We start from the raw sequence: 19,148 nt of genomic DNA, 5'->3' as shown, positions 1-19,148 counted from the left end.
GAAAATGTGTCTCAGATAAAATGTCCCTGACCTGTGGGGTGCCCCAGGGGTCAATCCTGGGACCCCTGCTGTTCAATCTCTACATGCTGCCGTTAGGCCAGTTAATACGCAGCAATAATGTGTCTTACCACAACTATGCAGATGACACTCAGATCTATATCTCACTAGCAGCAGGTGACTATGGACCAGTGGATTCACTCACTGCATCAACAGATCAGTGTGTGGAGGAAAAACAACTTTCTTCTGACAAGACTGAAGTCATCATCTTTGGCCCACAGAAACATAGAGAAAGTGTCAGCAGTCACCTCCAGTCTCTCTCTCTAAAACCTTCAAATGAGGCTAGAAATCTAGGGGTAATAATGTACTCAGACTTGAACTTTAACAGCCACATCAAATCAATAACATCTGCAGCTTTTTACCACCTAAAAAACATAGCAAAAATCAAAGGTAAACTGTCAAAGTCAGACTTACAGAGACTTATCCATGCATTTGTCTCCAGTAGGTTAGACTACTGTAACGTCCTGCTCACTGGCCTCTGCAAACGAGCCTTAACACAACTGCAGTACATCCAGAACACTGCTGCTCGGGTCCTGACTAGAACCAGGAAATACAAGCACATAAGCCCTGTGCTCAGGTCACTGGCTCCTGTAGCTCAAAGAATAGACTTTAAAGCAGCTCTGCTCGTGTACAAGTCTCTCAATGGCCTAGGTCCAAAGTACATCTCTCACATGTTAGTGCCACATGAACCATCTCACACTCTGAGGACTTCAGGGACCGGCCTCCTGCTGGTGCCCAGAGTCAGGACTAAACATGGGGAATCAGCGTTTCAGTTTTATGCAGCTAAAACCTGGAAAAGTCTTCCTGAAGATGTAAGACAGGCCTCTACTTTGACAATATTTAAATCCAGGCTCAAAACAGTTCTGTTTAGCTGTGCATACGACTGAAAGGTTTTTATTCTGCACTCTTCTCTTTTAATGCTAATTTTATGATGATTATTTGTGATTATTTATGTTTTGATTTGTGTGATTTTAATGACTTTCTTATTCTGTAAAGCACTTTGAATTACCTTGTGTACGAATTGTGCTATACAAATAAACTTGCCTTGCCTTGCCTAAAAAGTTAGTAAGTGCAAGAGTGCTAGCTTGTTACTGTGCATGGTTTCTAGGGAGTATGTGTTGTGAAAACATAATAAGCCATTGTAAAGTTGCTGTTTTTGTGCACACAAATACTTGGCCTTTTATTGATTTTTTTTAACCATTAATTGTACTATGAAAGAAGGATATGTAACTGCACTTATTATCAATACTGTCGTTTAAACCAATCACATTGGCCTGTTCTCAATTGGGAATTCAAAAATATTCTGTATGAATCAGATGTCAACACTACAAAAGGGAACCAAATAAAAGAAGACTTGAGTCTGTGACCAAGAGCTTTTATGCAGGATTTTGCACCCTGTTTCAATCCTCAGGAATCAAGAATAAACATTAATGATTTATTACAGTTGACAGGACACAATTGTTACTTTTAATCACATCTTAATATTGTACCAGTGAGATCCTGATTGTAAAACCCTTTATTCCATAAATCATGGGTGGCATTTATAGATTGTGCCTTGACAAATGTCTAGTTTTGCCAGTTTATTAAATGACTTTTTAAATATTATGTTTACATGATTTTACAGTGATGGTGCCTCGCAGTTTTACTTCAGTCATGTAGCCACTGTCCTAAAAACGAATGAAATGTTAATGTAAACTGTTGTGAGTTTTATTCTTTATTTTATGACCTTTTCAAGCAGATTAATCAATCATGAAAATACTCATTAAACACGATTAAACACCATGCACCGAGTGTGTGTAAATATCATGACACAGAGCGAGTAGAGTAACACAGAGTTATACATATGAGCAAAACACTGCATTTTCCCCGAATGTCTCCGAACACGGACGATCTCTGCAGAGAGTTTGTCTGAGACAATGAACTACAATGAAAACAAAACGACTGTCTGGATAAACCCAACTTTATATAAGAGTGAAAATAAAAGCGTTTAGGGTCATGACAGCTCTGTGCGCTTCATCTGTAGATTACATAATGACATAAAGGGAGATCTGTGCACATCGTTTACGTTTATAGAAATGAGACTTAAAACCACATGGCTCATTTACATAAACTCCACTGATGGAGCCCCTGCACCGCACTATGGCCGCACATGGACTAAAGGACAGGGTTTGGTGTAATATTTGTTAGGGCCGAGGACAGAGGCTGAGGACAGAGGCTGAGGACAGAGGCTGAGGACAGAGGCTGAGGACAGAGGCTAAGGACAGGGGATAAGTCTGTACAGTGGATGGTGCATATCTTACTCTTGTAGGTGGCTCATGTTTAAAGTTTTCAGAGTCACAGTGTTTTTTCAACAGCAGCAGTTTCTCTCATGCACAAACACTGGAGACATTTAAGTAACTCAGAACTATTCGGACAGTCCTTATCGTGGCAGACTGTGACGCAATCACACAATCCTGTTTTGGCTTAAGGAGCTTCGTGGTCAATTTGACAAATTTGGATCATCCCAAACTCATCCCGCCCACGTAACCATCCGGGTTTACTTTAGTTATTTGTTCTCTGCCTCCTATTAGACTCAGGTGATCGTGTGACCAGCTGACAGTTTTTTGACTTTGTTTAGTTCAATAATATGGTATTAAAATCTTTTCAACGACACAAAATGAAGCAGTCCGGATCAGAGGGAGAGAGGGACAAGCAGGAGCTCCATGGAGAGAAAGAAAGACTAGTCCAAAGAGGTAAAGGAACTCCTCTTATTGCTCTGCATGCTGACTGGACAAGCACAGCTGTTTTATGGATTTAAAAAAGCATGTAATTGTACCCAACATGTCATTGCAAACGACAAAGTTCAAATCTGTCACCCGGAAAAATCGTTGTAGGACATTTTGGCTGCTCATCCAAGCCGCTTCTTCAGTTGCGGTCAGATTGCTGCTGGACACTGCCTTCCATCTATTAGAGGGGAGGGACTAACCACACTGAAACTGTAAACAGCTATTGTTTCCAGTTTCAGCTGAGACTACCATATTCAGCCCTTAACGACCCTGCTAACGTTCTCATTGTTCTGGGTCTGAGGATGGAATTGTAGATGGGGGAGAGATTATGTCTCAGGCTCCATTTCTGTTTAAGGAAGGATTCTCTTTCCTAACAAAAATTGCTTCTTTAACTCTCCTCTCAAACCATTTCTTTTCTCTGGAACTTCACTATCTTCAAAGGAGTGGTCAGTGCCTTTGAGATGGAGATGTACGGCGGACTGGGGTCCAGAGGAACTCTCCCGCCGGTGTTGGTACATCCTCTTATGGAGTAGCTGTTTCGTTTCTCCAGTGTAACGCTCACTGCACTCTTCACTACACTGAATGGAGTAGACTACATTACTTTGTTTATGGCTCTGGGTTTTGTCCTTTGGGTGAACCAATTTTTGCCTTCAAGTGTTTGTGGGTTTGAAAAAGACAGGAATCTCATACTGTCTGACATTTTTCAGACACACTCGCAGTGTAAAGTATCGTAACACCTTTCCTTCTAGGTTTAGATTCCCTGCTGTCCTGTTTTTTAGATCTATTGCTGAAACTGGAAACAATAGCGGTTTACAGTTTCAGTGGGGTTAGCTCCTCCCCTCAGATAGATATAAGGCAGTGTCCAGCAGCATTCTGACCAGAACTGAAGAAGCAGCTTCATGAGCAGTGAAATGTCTTCACTCCTACAACGATTTGTCCAGTTGACAGATTTAAACTTTGTTGTTTGCTATGGATCAGTCCTGGACGACTGAGGGTCTACACAGACCAACATGTCATTATTACTTGGCTGTATTGTACGACTGAGTACGACGGAGTATAAAGGTCACTTACAAAAGAAAAACAATTATGCGGGGGCTACGAGAACTTTAATTTTACAAAAATAAAGTCACAATTTTATGAGAATACAGTTGTAATTTTAAAAGAATAAAAGTTGTCAAAGTCAAGATGTAATTTTATCCAGATTTAGGGCAAGAGCCACTGCTACATTATCATTGGTGCGTAAAACCAGGGCTGCCCGGTGCGCACGGCTCCACAAGCCCATAATGAGGGGCTGAAGTTATCCACAACGAACACATCTTTGAACGGTGACTGTGCTCAAAGTTGCCATGTTTAGAAGTGGAGCGGAGTATGGGTATGCACTGAGACTCCACCTGTTTGCGGCTCGGAGCACAGTCTGTGTCCTGCCCAATGAGCCCCATTTTTTTAACCTGACCCTTATAATCCATCGTAGTGTTGAATCTGAATAACCCAGTGTATTGTTGTTATTTGCCTGTAGCCCCGGTGTGCTGCTCTGCCCGCTATGGTCTGGCTCTGTTGTCTTTGTGTGGCTTTTTTGTGGTTTACTCTTTACGTGTGAACCTCAGTGTGGCGATGGTGGACATGCTCAACAACACCAACCACCACACCAATACTAACTCCACCTCTGTGTGCCCTGCACATTTTGAGCCTCCACGGCCCAAACACAACCACAGAGTAAGTACAAGCAAATGTGTAGTCAGAAAAGTAGTTAGAAAGTAAGCAAATATTGGTCTGTGGGCAGGGTGGGGTGGGGCTGGGGAGGTCCGGCTCCAGGTCCAGGGGCAGGGGGGGTCTGCTATGTGTACAATGACTGACTGAACGAAACAAGCACCAATGGACCAATCTAAATCGGTTACTGCCCCTGGGTTCACCTAGAGTTAATAAAAACTACACCAAAATATTTTTGGAGCAACCAGGAATAAACACAAGACCTCAAAAAGCCTGAATCTTTGTCGTCTTACTTACGCTCTCATAAACATGTTGTATTCTCTTTACTTGTGTTTTGCAGGCCAGTGTTTATGACTGGGATCCTAAAACTCAGGGCTGGATCCTCAGCTCCTTCTTTTATGGGTACATCCTGACCCAGATCTCAGGAGGATATCTCGCAGGACGCTTTGGACCCAAGTGGGTCTTAGGCTTTGGTGTTTTGGGATCTGTCCTCTTTACACTGCTCACACCTGTAGCTGCTGACTGGGGAGCTGGCTACCTCATTGCTGTGAGAGTACTGGAGGGAGCAGGACAGGTAGTATTTACTTTGGAAGGCAGTTATAGGACTTGCTTGATGTAAGCCGCTGTTAAAAGTCACACAAGAATTGTCTAACTGTAATATTGTGTTTGTTGTCAGGGACTAAGCTTTCCTGCAACGTATACTATGTGGGCAGCATGGGCCCCACCTTTGGAGAGAAGTCGACTGTTCACTATTTCATATATTGGTAAGATACAGAGGCCAATAAACAAGTTTAATTAGCATGTTCTATAGGTCCTATATTATGCAAAATTTACTTTTGTGACATTATAAACATAGATCAGAAAACAGGGTAATATGGGCCCATCTATGTACAAACCAATTTAATGAACAGGAAACTAGATTGACCATCACTATATGATCATAAACACTCACTTCTGTTTTTTGCAGGATCCAAACTTGGAACAGTTGTAGGTTTTCTACTGTCTGGTGAAATCTCCTTTTACTTGGACTGGACCTATGTCTTCTATTTATTTGGTAAATTCCAACAGGACTTTTTTAATACATAAGTTAATATGCATCATTATTATTTATTTTAAATAAACAGAGGGCGGCAACAATTCAGGGCAGTGATTCTGAACGTTTGGTTTGTTTCCAGGGGCTGTTGGACTGCTGTGGTTTGTCTTGTGGGCATTGCTTGTTTCAGATAGTCCAAGTGATCATCCAAGGATTTCAGAGCAAGAGAGACTGTACATAATCTCCTCACTCAAGAATGAGGTAAAGACACATGTATATTGATAATAATAATAATGATAATAATATAACATTATTAGGCCCGAGCCTGGGACAACGTCCCAGCGAGGGACTCATTAAAACCGTGTCCGGAGCATGGAAAATGGCAAAAATCAAGTAGTAAACACGCCCCAACATGGCAGTGAGTGGTGTCAAAAATTAGAACTCGACGAGCTCTAATTGTCACAAAAAACCCCGAGAAAAAATAAGGAAAGACGACTCGGTAGCGCCACCTCAGACTTTGATTTTCATGGGGCCGATGGGAGCCCGACTTGGAAAAAAGTCAACGTAAAAATCTGAAACTCAAATAAAAATATAGAACATGTCAGGATATGACAAAAATGATATTATGGCCCCGCCCTAAAACGTACAGGAAGTCGGCCATATTGGAACCCTTGAACGACAAAAGTGCACACCCTCACATTCAGGACATTTTTCGCACAGTTTTCATCACAAACACTTCAAATTTGGCCAAATCCCACTAAACCCATGTGTGATTAAAGATTATCAATTACATTTTGATTATGACTTTGGGTGTGGTCAGGGTGAATTTTCTACAAAATCACACATTTTTGAATATTTCAAAAAAATATTTCTCTTTCACACATTTTTTGTTGGGAAAACGCTAATACAGCGTTTATGCACATTTGTGAGCTGAACACAGTGATATGCAAATTAAGGCACTCTCTGACAAAATGGCTCTCTAGCGCCCTCTTCAAATTTCATTTTCAAAAATTCGTAGAAGACAATCGATTTGTCGTGGACTTCAGAAAAAATTCACAGGGGCCTTATTTGTGACGGGGCACAATGTGAGAAAGTCACATGACTGTAGCTGTTATGGTTTAGGAGAAAAATAATGGGTTGAAAAAAAAATTCCATTATTATTATTATTCTTGTCGGATTGAAGTCATTTTTGACCCCCTGAACGTTAACGAAAAGTCAATTTTATTGTACCCAAAATTCAAGTTAAAAAAAATGATTCTTTTAAAATGACTCAATAGCACCACCTCAAAATTTGAAATACATTACGTCAATGAGAGACCTTTTTCATCGTAGACAAATTAAATTTGGTACAAACATAGAACATGTCAAGACAAGTAAAAAATTATATTATGACCCCCACCCTAAACCCTACAGGAAGTCGGCCATTGTGGGCGGAACCCCATTTTTTCAAAATGTTACCTCTCACATTTGAATTTTTTTTGCGCCTTGGATTTTCATTCAAGAAACTTGCAAATTGGTCAAAATGAACTAGACCCATGTGGGAATATAGTCTACTCTCCTGAATTTTTTTAAGTTATAAAATGTGGGTGTGGCCAGCCTTCAAAGAAAAAAAAACGTTTTTTGAAGTTTTAAATGGCCCGTAACTCACACATGCAGTGTCCTATTTCCCGGCATTAATATACATTTTGTTCAAAATCTTGATCTGAGTGCATAGATATCAAATTTACATATGTCAAACATTACATTGCTCCACAGCGCCCCCTAAAACGTTTGAATTGTACTCACTTGTTACAAACATTTGAAATTTGGCATGCATATCCCCATTGCCATGCTGAACAAAAAAGCCGAAGAGAATACGTGAGCTTGACGTCACCTATAGCGTTCGGCTCCAGTCAAATGAACCTTGTTGACGCTAGCTCTTATAGGGGCCAGTTTGGAGCAGAGTTACACATTTGGAATTTCGACCGTGAGTATCATAGCAACCAAAGAGCCAATCCGGAGCGAGGGTGTTGAAGGTAATGCCCTTCCTGTCCACACAGCAGGTTTAGCAAGGAGCGGGGCCTTAACAACGCTGTCAATCAAACCTGTTGCTAATGCTAACGGGAGTGACATCGGGGAAAGAAGGCGCCTGATTTGTCTGTTATTAACGTTCATACCTTGATTCACAGACAAAATATCCAAATGGAAACACCAGGGTCATATAGATCGGGTTAACACGAACACTGTGTGGTGTGACAAATTTTCAATGTAAAGTGAAATGGAGTCAGATTCGATGGAGCCAGAAGCGCACCCATGCTCACTTCCTATTTGGAACACAGTGGCTAGCGCGTTAGCTATGTCCATTTATATATACAGTCTATGTTTAAACCTGATAATAAACCACTGTGTTAACATCGTGTTTTTGTTGTGCAAAGCTGTCCACCTCCACAGACCAGGTTCCCTGGAGATCCATACTGACGTCAGTGCCACTTTGGGCCATTGTCGTGGTTCACTTTTCCTACACCTGGACATTTTACACTCTCCTCACACTGCAGCCAACTTACATGAAAGATGTTCTTGGATTTAGTATCCAACAGGTAAGTGAGTGAGTTCCAGATTATAGCTACATGGTGTAAGTTTCTACAAATCAAAACCTCTCAGGACTATGTGTGTAGGCCCTTGAGTTTCAGTCAGTTATAAACTAAAGCAAAGATAACTGTAACAGATGCCAACACTACAATCTTAATCCAATTTAAATTATTCATGAATTCTTCTATTGTGTGAAGTTTTATCCAATTGGCAGATATTTTATTTTTGACCCATAGAGCAATGGTCCCCAACCACCGGGCCGGGGACTGGTACCGGTCCGTTAAGTATTTGTTACATGGCCGCACAAAAACGGTAAATAATTTATCAGCGATTGCATCTTCTCTGATGTAACTTTCACCCGTCCCTCATGACGCGCTAATAAGTTTGTCCGTAGATATATAATGAAAATCCTGATAGGAAATCGCCACAGACATCTATTTGGTGTAGTGGCAAGTTTATTATCTGCTCTTATCCTCCACGATGACGTACCACGTATAACACACCAGACATGTTGCCCAAAAGTAGAGCCACAAGCAAGAGAAAATGAGCCAAAACAAAAGTCTTTGGAGACCTTTTTAACAAAGGGGAAAAGCCAGAAGAGGAGCCTACGTCCTCCAAGAAAAACAAAGCTAAATTTAACAGACAATGTAAGGAGTCCAACTTAAAACATGGGTTTGTCACTACAGGTGAGTCTCACGCACAGTCCGCTCTGTGTAATATGCAGGAAAAGCAAATGAGGCAATGAAACCTTCAAAACTGATTTGTCACATGGAGAATAAGCACCTGGTATTAAAAGATAAGATTTACAGTTTTTTGAAAGAAACAAACCTGAGCAAGAAGGAAAGAAGAAACAAGCGCAGACCTCCCACTGATGCAGCGGTTTGGTGAGTTGTATTTTTTATGCACTTAACTTATTTTTGCCATATTTCTCTGCCCCGTGTTGAAGGCCGGTCCGTGAAAATAAAACCTACATTATTCTGGTCCGTGGTGCAAAAAAGGTTGGGGACCACTGCCATAGAGTATAGTTCTCTGCTTAAACATATGCAGTATTGTCAGTTTATTCAGAACATAACAGTTGACGATGTTTATATCCTTTTTAGAACGGTATTCTGTCAGCTCTGCCTTACATCGGCAGTGCCATATTATCTGTGCTCAGTGGGCAGTTTGCTGATTACCTGAGAGAAACACACCACTGTCCAACTGTCAGGGTCCGGAAAGCCTTTACATTAGTGGGTAAGTGCATTTCTGTCACAGAGCACCATGGCGAGGGCATTTTGGCACAGACTAGAGCACAGAGAAAATAAATATATTTTATGCAGCTATTGTAAATTGTAAAAAAAATACAGTTTAAACCAGAAGTTTACATTCACTATACAAAAAGACATATACGCATTTTTTTCTCACTGTCTGACGTGAAATCAAACCAAACTTTTCCTGTTTTAGGTCAGTTAGGTTTACCAAAATTATTTCTATTAGAATAATGAGAGAAGGATTTTTTTAGACAATTTTTCTACAAAGTCAGAAGTTTACATACATTTCATTAGTATGTGTATGACTTGGGTCAAATGTTTTGGATTTCCTTCCATGAGCCTCTTACAGTAGTTGGCAGGAATTTTGGCCCATTCCTCCAGACAGAACTGGTGTAACTGAGCCAAGTTTATAGGCCGCCTTGCTCGCACAAGCTTTTTCAGGTGTGCCCATAAATTTTCAATAGAATTGAGATCAGGGCTTTGTAATGCCCACTCCAACTTGCAAATCATGTTATAATTTATTTAAATAAATGCTCAATTTTGAAGTCTTATCAATCAGGTTTCAGAAAAGGACATAGTACTGTCACTGCAACCACAGATGTTTTAATGACGTTTTCACAGCCCTTGATGACAGACAAGATTGTGTTTCTCTGTTTACTGATTTGACTAAAGCTTTTGGTTCAGTGGATCATGTAATTCTCTTGAAGCGTCTGAAGCAGATTGGATTTAACAATGCTAAATATAATTGGTTACAAAATTATCTTTCAAACAGAACCCAGCCAGTAGTAGCCAATGTGTTTTCAAATGTTCTAACTTTAAGTAAAGGAGTGCCATAAGGTGATCCTGTTTTGTATGCAAGTCTGTATCAGGCGTTTTTAAAACAGCAAGATTTTAATTAAATACAAAATTCCTTCATAAATCTTAAATTGTCATTGAATGCCAATAAAACTTAAGTAATATCTAAGCTACATATCTTTATACACTAAATGGTGTATCGATTGAAAGAGTCAACACTTATAAATGTCTTGGGTTTTGGCTTGACAAAAATTTATCCTTTTGGCCGTCATTGTCTATTAGAAGAGAACACCACTGTATGAAATTTATGTACAAGGGACTACTTAAAAAATTTTAAACTTTTATTATTACAATGTTTCGGTCGCTCTGACCTTCCTCAGTTAGGAAGGGACCGAAACACTGTATTAATAAAAGTGAACCAAGAGTGAGACAGTGTGCGAAATCAGGGCCGGCCCGAGCCTTTAGGGGGCCCTAAACTGAATTTGGCCTTAGGGGCCCTCGCCACTTCAGTGTCACATATTCATATTTGACAAAATTAAGACAACAACACAACCACTGATAAAGAGACTGCAAATTCTAGAGGCTCAGCTCACAACAACAGCAATAACCACAAGTAAAACAGTATAAAAACGTGTGAGGAAGGGGGGTCTGCCAGAGAAATGTTTAAATTCTGGACATTTTTTTCTTGGTTTCTGATGCATTTTAAATGTGTTCCAGTTGACTAAACACTTACTTACATTTATCTATTCTTTATGTCATAAAATGCAGAATTGGATAGAGGAGCCAAATGATGTAAAACAAGGGTACACTTACTTCCAGGTTAACTTTTGCAAAAGAGAAACAGCCTGAACATAACATCAGATTTATAATCATCACATAATTTGGACTGAACATTAAATAAAATATTTTAGGATCACATTATTTTTTATTGTATATTGGTTTTGAATGCTGTGATTTCAGGTAAATGAGCATATTCATGAGGAGGATGTACAGATACTGACACCAGTATCGAGTGCCTGTACTCGTACTCGTCAATGGGCTGCCGATACCAAGAGCCGATACCACTGTATCTGTGCTGCCTCTTGTTTGATTCACAGCTCGTCTCTCCACAGAGCTGCTCTGTCCTGTGAGGACCATAAAGCTGCACATTCACTGCAGCTGTGACACGTGACTGTCACATGGAATATACAAATATTTAGGACTCTAAAGGCTTTAACATTTCACAGAAGATCAGCCCAGTGTTTGTGTTTACGATAGTAGCATGCTAATGTGGCTAAGTGGCGCTGGTGATTATTTGCTTGTGCTGCAGTGGAACTTATTATAACTGACAAACAAATTTAACGACTGAATAGAGCGAGTCCAGAGCTTTTAAAAGAGCCGCATGTCCGTATGTGTCAAAGTGTGGCCTGGTAAAAGTAACACAACACTCACTGTTATGCAAACAGTGGCGCGTTAGCAGTTAGCTCGTTAGCAGTTAGCTCGTTAGCAGTTAGCTCGTTAGCAGTTAGCTCGGAGCGCAGTCTGCAAAGAGGAAGTGGTTAATATTAAAGCCTGGTGCTTATCTAAATAAATGATATTGGAATTATACACAACTACAATGACTTCAGATAAGAACATACGAATTCTAAGATAAAAAAGTGGCTCTACAGTAAAAATCTTATAAAAATTAATCAACGTTGTTAATGTGACACAGTGACACTTTAACTTCACTCACATCATCTCATGTTTAGAGACAAAAGGATCAGACACAACCAAAAACAGCCAGTGTAATAAACAGACTCACCTGTGTCCTCTGTCCCTCTGAGGTGTGTCCTCTGTCCCTCTGAGGTGTGTCCTGTCTGTCCTCTGTCCCTCTGAGGTGTGTCCTCTGTCCCTCTGAGGTGTGTCCTGTCTGTCCTCTGTCCCTCTGAGGTGTGTCCTGTCTGTAGAATTAGACACGTCCAGCCTCATTGTTTTATCTGCAGGTCACTGGTGTAAAGTGGGACATATTTCGAGTCTTCTCTGAAAAGTCCAAATCCATCGTCCTCTTGGGCTCTTCATGCTTTGTCCTGTACTTTAGATAAACTCAACTTCACTAACTTAGTCTTTTAGTTTGTAAAACACCCATTCAAATGTCCCTCTGCCTCAGTGCTCCCAGAGTGCACCTGGAGGGGAGGGGTCCTTCACATTTAGCTGTCCACACCACTGCCTGACTCATAAAATGTAGCAGCACATGTCTATTTACTGGAAATAAAACACATCTCATCATTTTCAGAAGGATATGTAGACTAGTATAAACACCGAGTGACATTTAGTTTTGAGAAAAAACTTTCCAATCATTATTTTCAATATAAATGTTTGGGCTCTTGGGGGCCCTCTGGTCTGTTTATAGACTGGGCCATGACTGCATGAGGCTATGGAATAGCAGCAACAAACTTATTTTTTTTCTGTTTGTAGTGTATTTCAAATAGGCCACCCATGAAAGAAAGTCCAAGGGCTCTCATTGGGTTCCCCTGTATAAATAAAGATAAAAGAAATATACATCGCTCTGGAGTATAAGTCACACCAGTGAAAAAACGCGTAATAATAAAGAAATAAAACCTATATAAGCCGCACTGGACTATATGTCACATTTTTGGGGGAAATTTATTTTACAAAATCCGAGACCAAGAACGGACATTTTATCTTTAAAGGCAAGTTATAATAAAAACAATAAAATAGAGAACAACAGGCTGAATATCAGTACATCACGCTAACACTAACACATTTATATTTATTCAGCTACATGAAGCACAGACAGAACTGAACACGCATCTGGTTTGTTAACGTAAGATATTAACAGTTAATCAGATACGCTACGCTAATACTTAGCATTAGCAAAAAGGCTGAAAAGGCTGAAACGGAAAACAGAAAATAGTTTTCACGACCTTAAACTAGACTTATGATAAAGTAACATTTACAATATTGTTCCAAATGAAAAATTATCGTCTTTATGGTCTTATAAATAAAGGGGAAAATAAATAAGGGGAAATTAAATATGAAATGTGTAAAAGAAAACGAGTCAAGTAAATTTTCTTATAGGTATTACAAACACACCAGCGCCATCTAGTGGTCAAATGAGTGAACTGTAATGTGTATAATCAACCGTTACCTCACACACACATGAACTCATACATGAAGCACAGACAGAACTGAACACGTGTCTGGTTTGTTAACGTAAGATATTAACAGTTAATCAGATAAATAAAACAGAAAAAACAAGCAGCAAGTTTACTCTGGATCTCAAATCTCCAAATCAATAAATCCATTGAATTCTTCATCCTCGGTGTTGCTTCTGAACAAATCCAGAAGTAGAAGTCACACTGAGAAACAAGCCACATCTGAGAATAAGTCACACCCCAACCAAACTATGAAACGCTGATGGTGCAAATAGATTTTATACAGAAATGGAAAAATGTGTAGTGTCACTGCAAAACACACGAGTAAATCATAATGTTGATTCTCACCTTTGTCAGTGGAATATTTTAAACTCCCCAATGCCCCCATAATGTTTGTGTGTATTAACTGCATTAAAAAGGAAATCATCTATTGAATCTTTTGCATAAATCAACTAAACTATAAAAAACTGATTTGACTGTGTCCTCTACATCATCTTTTTCCAATAGGCATGATTGGCCCGGCCATTTTCCTGGTGGCAGCAGGATATACAGGCTGTAATTACATATTGGCTGTGACGTTTCTGACAATCTCGACGTCACTGACTGGAGTGACTGCATCTGGCTTCAACATCAACCATCTGGACATTGCTCCACTGTAAGAACCTGTGCTGACACTAATAAACTTAAATGGGTTTACATGTCAACTTTTTTCACCTTTTGACAATTTTTTTTTATTGCAGGTTTGCTGGAATTATTTTCGGAATCACCAACACTTTTGCCACTATTCCTGGAATGGTTGGACCAGTTATAGCAAGATCACTTACTGCAAATGTAAGAAATGTACAATATGTGCTCATTTAGATTTAGAAGTAACAGTTATTTAGTTAGTTAGTTATTTACTTTATTGTCCCTGAGGGGAAATTTGTCTTCACAGTCATGTTCACACAGGGAAACACGCCATTTACATACAATACCACACAAACACATCACACACATTGGACAGACCCAAGGCAAGTAAATGACATTATAAAAGTGCATAATAACAATCAGAGTTTCGTGGTCTATAGATTGTTCAGGTTAATAACGGCTGTGGGTATGAAACTATTTTTGAAACGTGCTTTATTACATCTGAGAGTCCTGTATCTTCGACCTTAAGGCAGTAGAGTAAAGTAACGGTGCAGTGGATGAGTGTGGTCCTGTGTTATTGTCTGTGCTGTACGAGTAATGGCTTTAGACCAGTGGTTCTTAACCTGGGTTCGATCGAACCCTCGGGGTTCGGTGAGTCAGCCCCAGGGGTTCGGCGGAGGTCAAGACACGCACCCGACTCATATGATTCGCGGACTGCGAGCGTCTCCAGACTCTGGCCGTGTCCTAATTCGACAAATGCATCCTTTGCTGTGCCTATCGAACACTGTCCCCTCTAAACTGCGCGCGTGCGCAGTTGCGCACTGCGGACACGGTCTCCGCGCACAGAAAATCTGCGCTGCGCACAAAAAAATCGAACCGGAGTTGAAAATAAAATAAACACACAACAATTCATTCTGCGCTACTTTTCAGTGTGAGTCAGTGAGTGTGACCGGGGACGAGCTGCTCCAGACAATTATGTGATTCACAGACGTATCTGCGCAGTTTATCACGTCATTGACAGGCTCCTCATGTCCTCATGTCCTCGTGTCCTCATGTCCCGCTCCCAGAGTTTTAGCCGATGTGGCCGACGTGGACTGAAAACTCTCTAATGATTCTAAGTGTTTAACGTTAACGTTCCGACGGCCCGACCTCGGGCAAAGATCCACGCGCGTAATTTTACGCACTGTTTTGCAACAGTTTTGCGTTTTAAACATGACGAAACGGACAAAACAAAGGAAGTGCGTGACCGAGGACACTGTGGATGTTTGTACAAGTTAAACTAGAGGCATCTGGACCTGGAGCGGTTCATGGAGCCGAGTGAAGATCATGATGGACTCAGGAGCAGAGGACCTGATGTGCTGATGGACTGGATGCTGTTCCTGATCGGTAAGTGTGGTTTATTCTGCTATTGACTTAATTGTGGGTCAAATGTGTATTATGTGTAATCATTAGCATTAGCTAATGCCAATCTGCGCCCCGCCCTCCGACTACCAATCATTCACTCACACGCCACTTTGGTGAAATGTCTTGCCTAAGGAGAACAAACATTAGTGCAGATTACATAGTTTACATAATTGAATATAATGACTAAATAAAATAGTGAACTGACTATAACTAATAGTAATGACTAATAAAGAGTGAACATTACATTACAGTACCTTTAAAATGAACAGTGAGATAACATAATATAACTTGAATATATATTTTGAATCCATCAGACACAATGACAGAAGTTGGTCCGAGCGGGACTCGATCCTCCTCCTCTAACCACTGAGCCTCTGTCACAGAATGACTGTCTCACTGTACAATCATGTACAGTGTGTTCTTAGTTTCCAGTGTGTGTTTGTTCACTGTTTACAGTGTGTGGTTTGTAAATATATATTTATTTTGACTCATACCACTTGTTTTGAATATATTTTATTTACAAAAACACATTATATATTGTGTTTTGATATGATATAAATGTACAGTAATAGAGCAGCTGGGTGAGCAGATACAGATTCCTCTCAGTGTGTGTTGGTCATTGAATACTGTCACTTCGAACAGCATAAAAACATAAAACGACATAAAAACTAAGAAAAGGAACAGACTTTGCTGTGAAAATGACATGAGAGTGGCCAAGGTGAAGCCCTGCATTTCTGACCTGGTCTCTCAAAGGCAACAACAGAAGTCACACTGATCTGCAGTAAATATCCATTATTATTGTAGTCTGGTGAAAATTAGATGATGGGTGTGTGTTAAAATGTAAAAAATAATAAAAAGCATAAATACAATAAGTTCATTATTGGAAGACATAATACAATACAAAATTTAAATAATTTCAGTGTGGTAGAGTTAAAAAAGGTCATGTCTTTGTGAAAAGGTATGTATGTAATTTGTTGTGAGTTTATGCATTGTATTGGTTTTATTCTTTGAACACAGTGATGTTAATGCACGATTTATTTTGTGCACCAGTAAAACATACATGTGTCTTGAATTTGAATTTTTTTTTTTTTATCTTTCAGTAAAGAAGGGTTCGGTGAATGTGCATATGAAACTGGTGGGGTTCAGTACCTCCAATAAGGTTAAGAACCACTGCTTTAGAGTTTAGCTGTGACAGACTGGGAGTAGGGAGACCAATGATTTTTATGTTTTTCAACTGTGAGCATGATTAAAAAAACAAAACAAAACATGGTTGGTTTTGCACTTAACCAAACAAAACTGCCCCCTTGCATGGGGCTGCTGATCTCAAGAGCAAATACGTTCTGTAGAGACTACAGAGCTGTTTTAAACCCCCAGAGAATCGGTGCAGTGTTGACTTGGTGCACACGAACACTGAACATTTTACACAAATTAACCTACTTTATATCATATTTTAGCAGTAAAACTTTTCTCAAATTCTTCATTCAATTGAACAAGATTCTCACTTAACCAAAAGTACCACCGCAAAGAATTTAGTAGCATTTAGTGGAAAAAGGGGGTGAACAGAATAAGATCAATACTTTACACAACTCAATACAACTTTTTATCCAGTTGACGGATTTAACTTTGGATTTTTTACTATGGATCAGAACTGGACGACTGAGGGATTAGACAGACGCCCTATGCTAATACTACCATAGTCACTAGCAGGACACTAGACAGCAGCACAATCAAACTAGCTCTAATAAACAATGTAATGCTATTTAAGCGTTAAGTAGGACTTAGCGCTCCACTATATCCACCATCTCCATAGACTGAAGGAACGATCAAATGTGTAGTCTTTGGGCAAATCCTTCTTGGTATTGACGGAGGTTAATGAAGGACTTTCCCCACATTCAGCGGTACATTCCCACGGAAAATAAAACTTAACCGTGCCGTTTTCAGTGGTTCAGCAGGAAGTTGGTGTAATGAATTAACACAACCAAAAAGTGAGCATTTTGACTTATCCACTCACACTTTGGACGTCTTTGAGCTTGGATTACAAAATCGCTACCAAGAAAGAAAAAAAACATGGCGGCCGCGGAAACTGTTGCGCCGGACGTCCTTGACCTTGTTTGGAGGCTCCGCTGTATTTGGTGTGATGTGACACATAGAAATACATAACAGATAATGTGAATAATCCAAACAGGTTGGAAAAAATACTCTGCAAAATGAATATAAATCTTTCTCTGCCTCTACTTAAGTGATTAATTTCAGCTTTTCTGCACTTCTAGACGCCCCAAATACACAATAAAAGGCATGTAAGGGCCAAAAAAGTTGATTTTCCTTAATATTGATCTATTGTGTATGTTTTGCAGAACACCATGGAGGAATGGCAGACTGTCTTCTACATTGCTGCTGCCATCAACATGTTTGGGGCAACGTTTTACACGGCATTTGGTCAAGGTTCTGTTCAGCCGTGGGCAGTTAAGACTGAGGGAGGAAATTAGGTTTTATTGAAATACAACAGTTTGCATTAATGGTATTTTATATTGTGAATATCTCAAGAGTAAACGGGTTTATTAGTATTATTTATTTATCTTTACTTATTCGGGGGAATCCAATGAGAGCCCTAAATCATTATTCTTTTTTTTAATGATTTAAGGCTGGACGCCGAATCAAAATAAACCCAGACTGTAAAAGGCTGCCGCTTGGATGAGTTAAAGTTCACAGAAATGCCCATTATGGATGTCAAACTTTGAAATACTGACATTTTACACTTTCCCCATACGTTTGTAGGTTATTAGACAGATCTGCACCGCAATTTAGCTCCACCTCTCCACTCGTGTGCATCAATCACAAACTGTTAAATGAAGCACAAGGCCTGAAACGACAGATGTTAATGTTACATTTTTAACATGATATTTTGAGATTTGAACAAACTAGGACGTGCAGCTTGTGCAGTTCAAGAGATGAGTAAAATGTTTATCCTGTATCCATGGCAACCCTGCATGTAGCTAGCCAGCTAGCTCTGAAATGCTACAAACTTTTTACACAAATGCAACAGGCTTTTTACTCCAAACTATGACTGACTACAGGGATGAACAATCAAAAATATATAGGAGTCATGTTTCACTATTCACCCTTTAAGCATAAATAACAGCAGCTTCAATAGACCTAAAAATGACCAAACACAAGTAAAAAGTAAATATCTCCTCTGGAATGTCTTAATGAATAACTCAAGGGCCCTTACTTTATTGGGTTTGTGATCTGCATGAATAAAATAGATCTCATTTATTTACTGCTTTTGGGAGATAGTCACATTCAGAGCTGTTACACATACACAAGAGCAAACAGACTAGTTGACATAGATAAATCACTTAATGAAGAGGCTTTGTTTTTTATCAGGAGACACATAATGAAGTCCTTGATTAGATAATGTTTATTAAGTACTGCACAGGCTGAGTGTGAATGTGTGTGGTTCTGAAACAACAAGATATGAACAATAATGAATAAATGTAAATGTACAAATCACACAATATGATTACAATAAATTATTCACAATGATAAATAATGTTTGAACGGTAAGGAAGTGGTAAAACTGGCATTAAATCTAAATAACATAAAAGTCTCGCAGGAAAAAAAAAGCTCCATCTGGTGGTTGTGAAAATAACTACACAAATGGCTCCCTCTGTCGGTCAAAGACAGTAACAACACGGGCCGCTGGAGCCCTTCAGACACGTGATGCTGTGGGGCCTACAAACAATTAAAGATGCAGTGGGTAAAGTGCATAAAAGGCCAGAACTAGCGCTAGAATAAAAATGCACAA

The 19,148-nt window shown here is 39.7% G+C and overlaps 1 protein-coding gene across 1 annotated transcript; it reads left to right on the top strand.

The window, feature by feature from the left end:
- The first annotated feature begins 2,682 nt into the window (after positions 1-2,682).
- LOC117382239 (sialin-like) lies at positions 2,683-17,829 on the top strand. The gene is made up of 11 exons (XM_055227188.1): positions 2,683-2,789; positions 4,339-4,535; positions 4,870-5,103; positions 5,206-5,293; positions 5,497-5,583; positions 5,705-5,823; positions 7,977-8,138; positions 9,231-9,363; positions 13,820-13,967; positions 14,053-14,143; positions 17,698-17,829. Exons 1-11 carry the CDS (start codon positions 2,684-2,686, stop codon positions 17,827-17,829), a joined length of 1,497 nt encoding a protein of 498 aa, XP_055083163.1. The 5' UTR covers position 2,683.
- The last annotated feature ends 1,319 nt before the right edge of the window (positions 17,830-19,148 follow it).

This window comes from Periophthalmus magnuspinnatus, chromosome 15 (genome assembly GCF_009829125.3).
Source record: "Periophthalmus magnuspinnatus isolate fPerMag1 chromosome 15, fPerMag1.2.pri, whole genome shotgun sequence".
NCBI lineage: Eukaryota > Metazoa > Chordata > Actinopteri > Gobiiformes > Gobiidae > Periophthalmus > Periophthalmus magnuspinnatus.
Note: the sequence above shows the minus strand (reverse complement) of the source record. Positions and strands in the feature narration are given on the sequence as shown.

Excerpts from the sequence above, each read along its gene's own strand:
- LOC117382239 (XM_055227188.1), top strand. The coding sequence starts at position 2,684 with ATGGTATTAAAATCTTTTCAACGACACAAAATGAAGCAGTCCGGATCA. Across the intron at positions 5,824-7,976 it reads TCTCCTCACTCAAGAATGAG|CTGTCCACCTCCACAGACCA; the intron begins GTAAAGACACAT and ends TGTTGTGCAAAG. Across the intron at positions 8,139-9,230 it reads TTGGATTTAGTATCCAACAG|AACGGTATTCTGTCAGCTCT; the intron begins GTAAGTGAGTGA and ends TATCCTTTTTAG.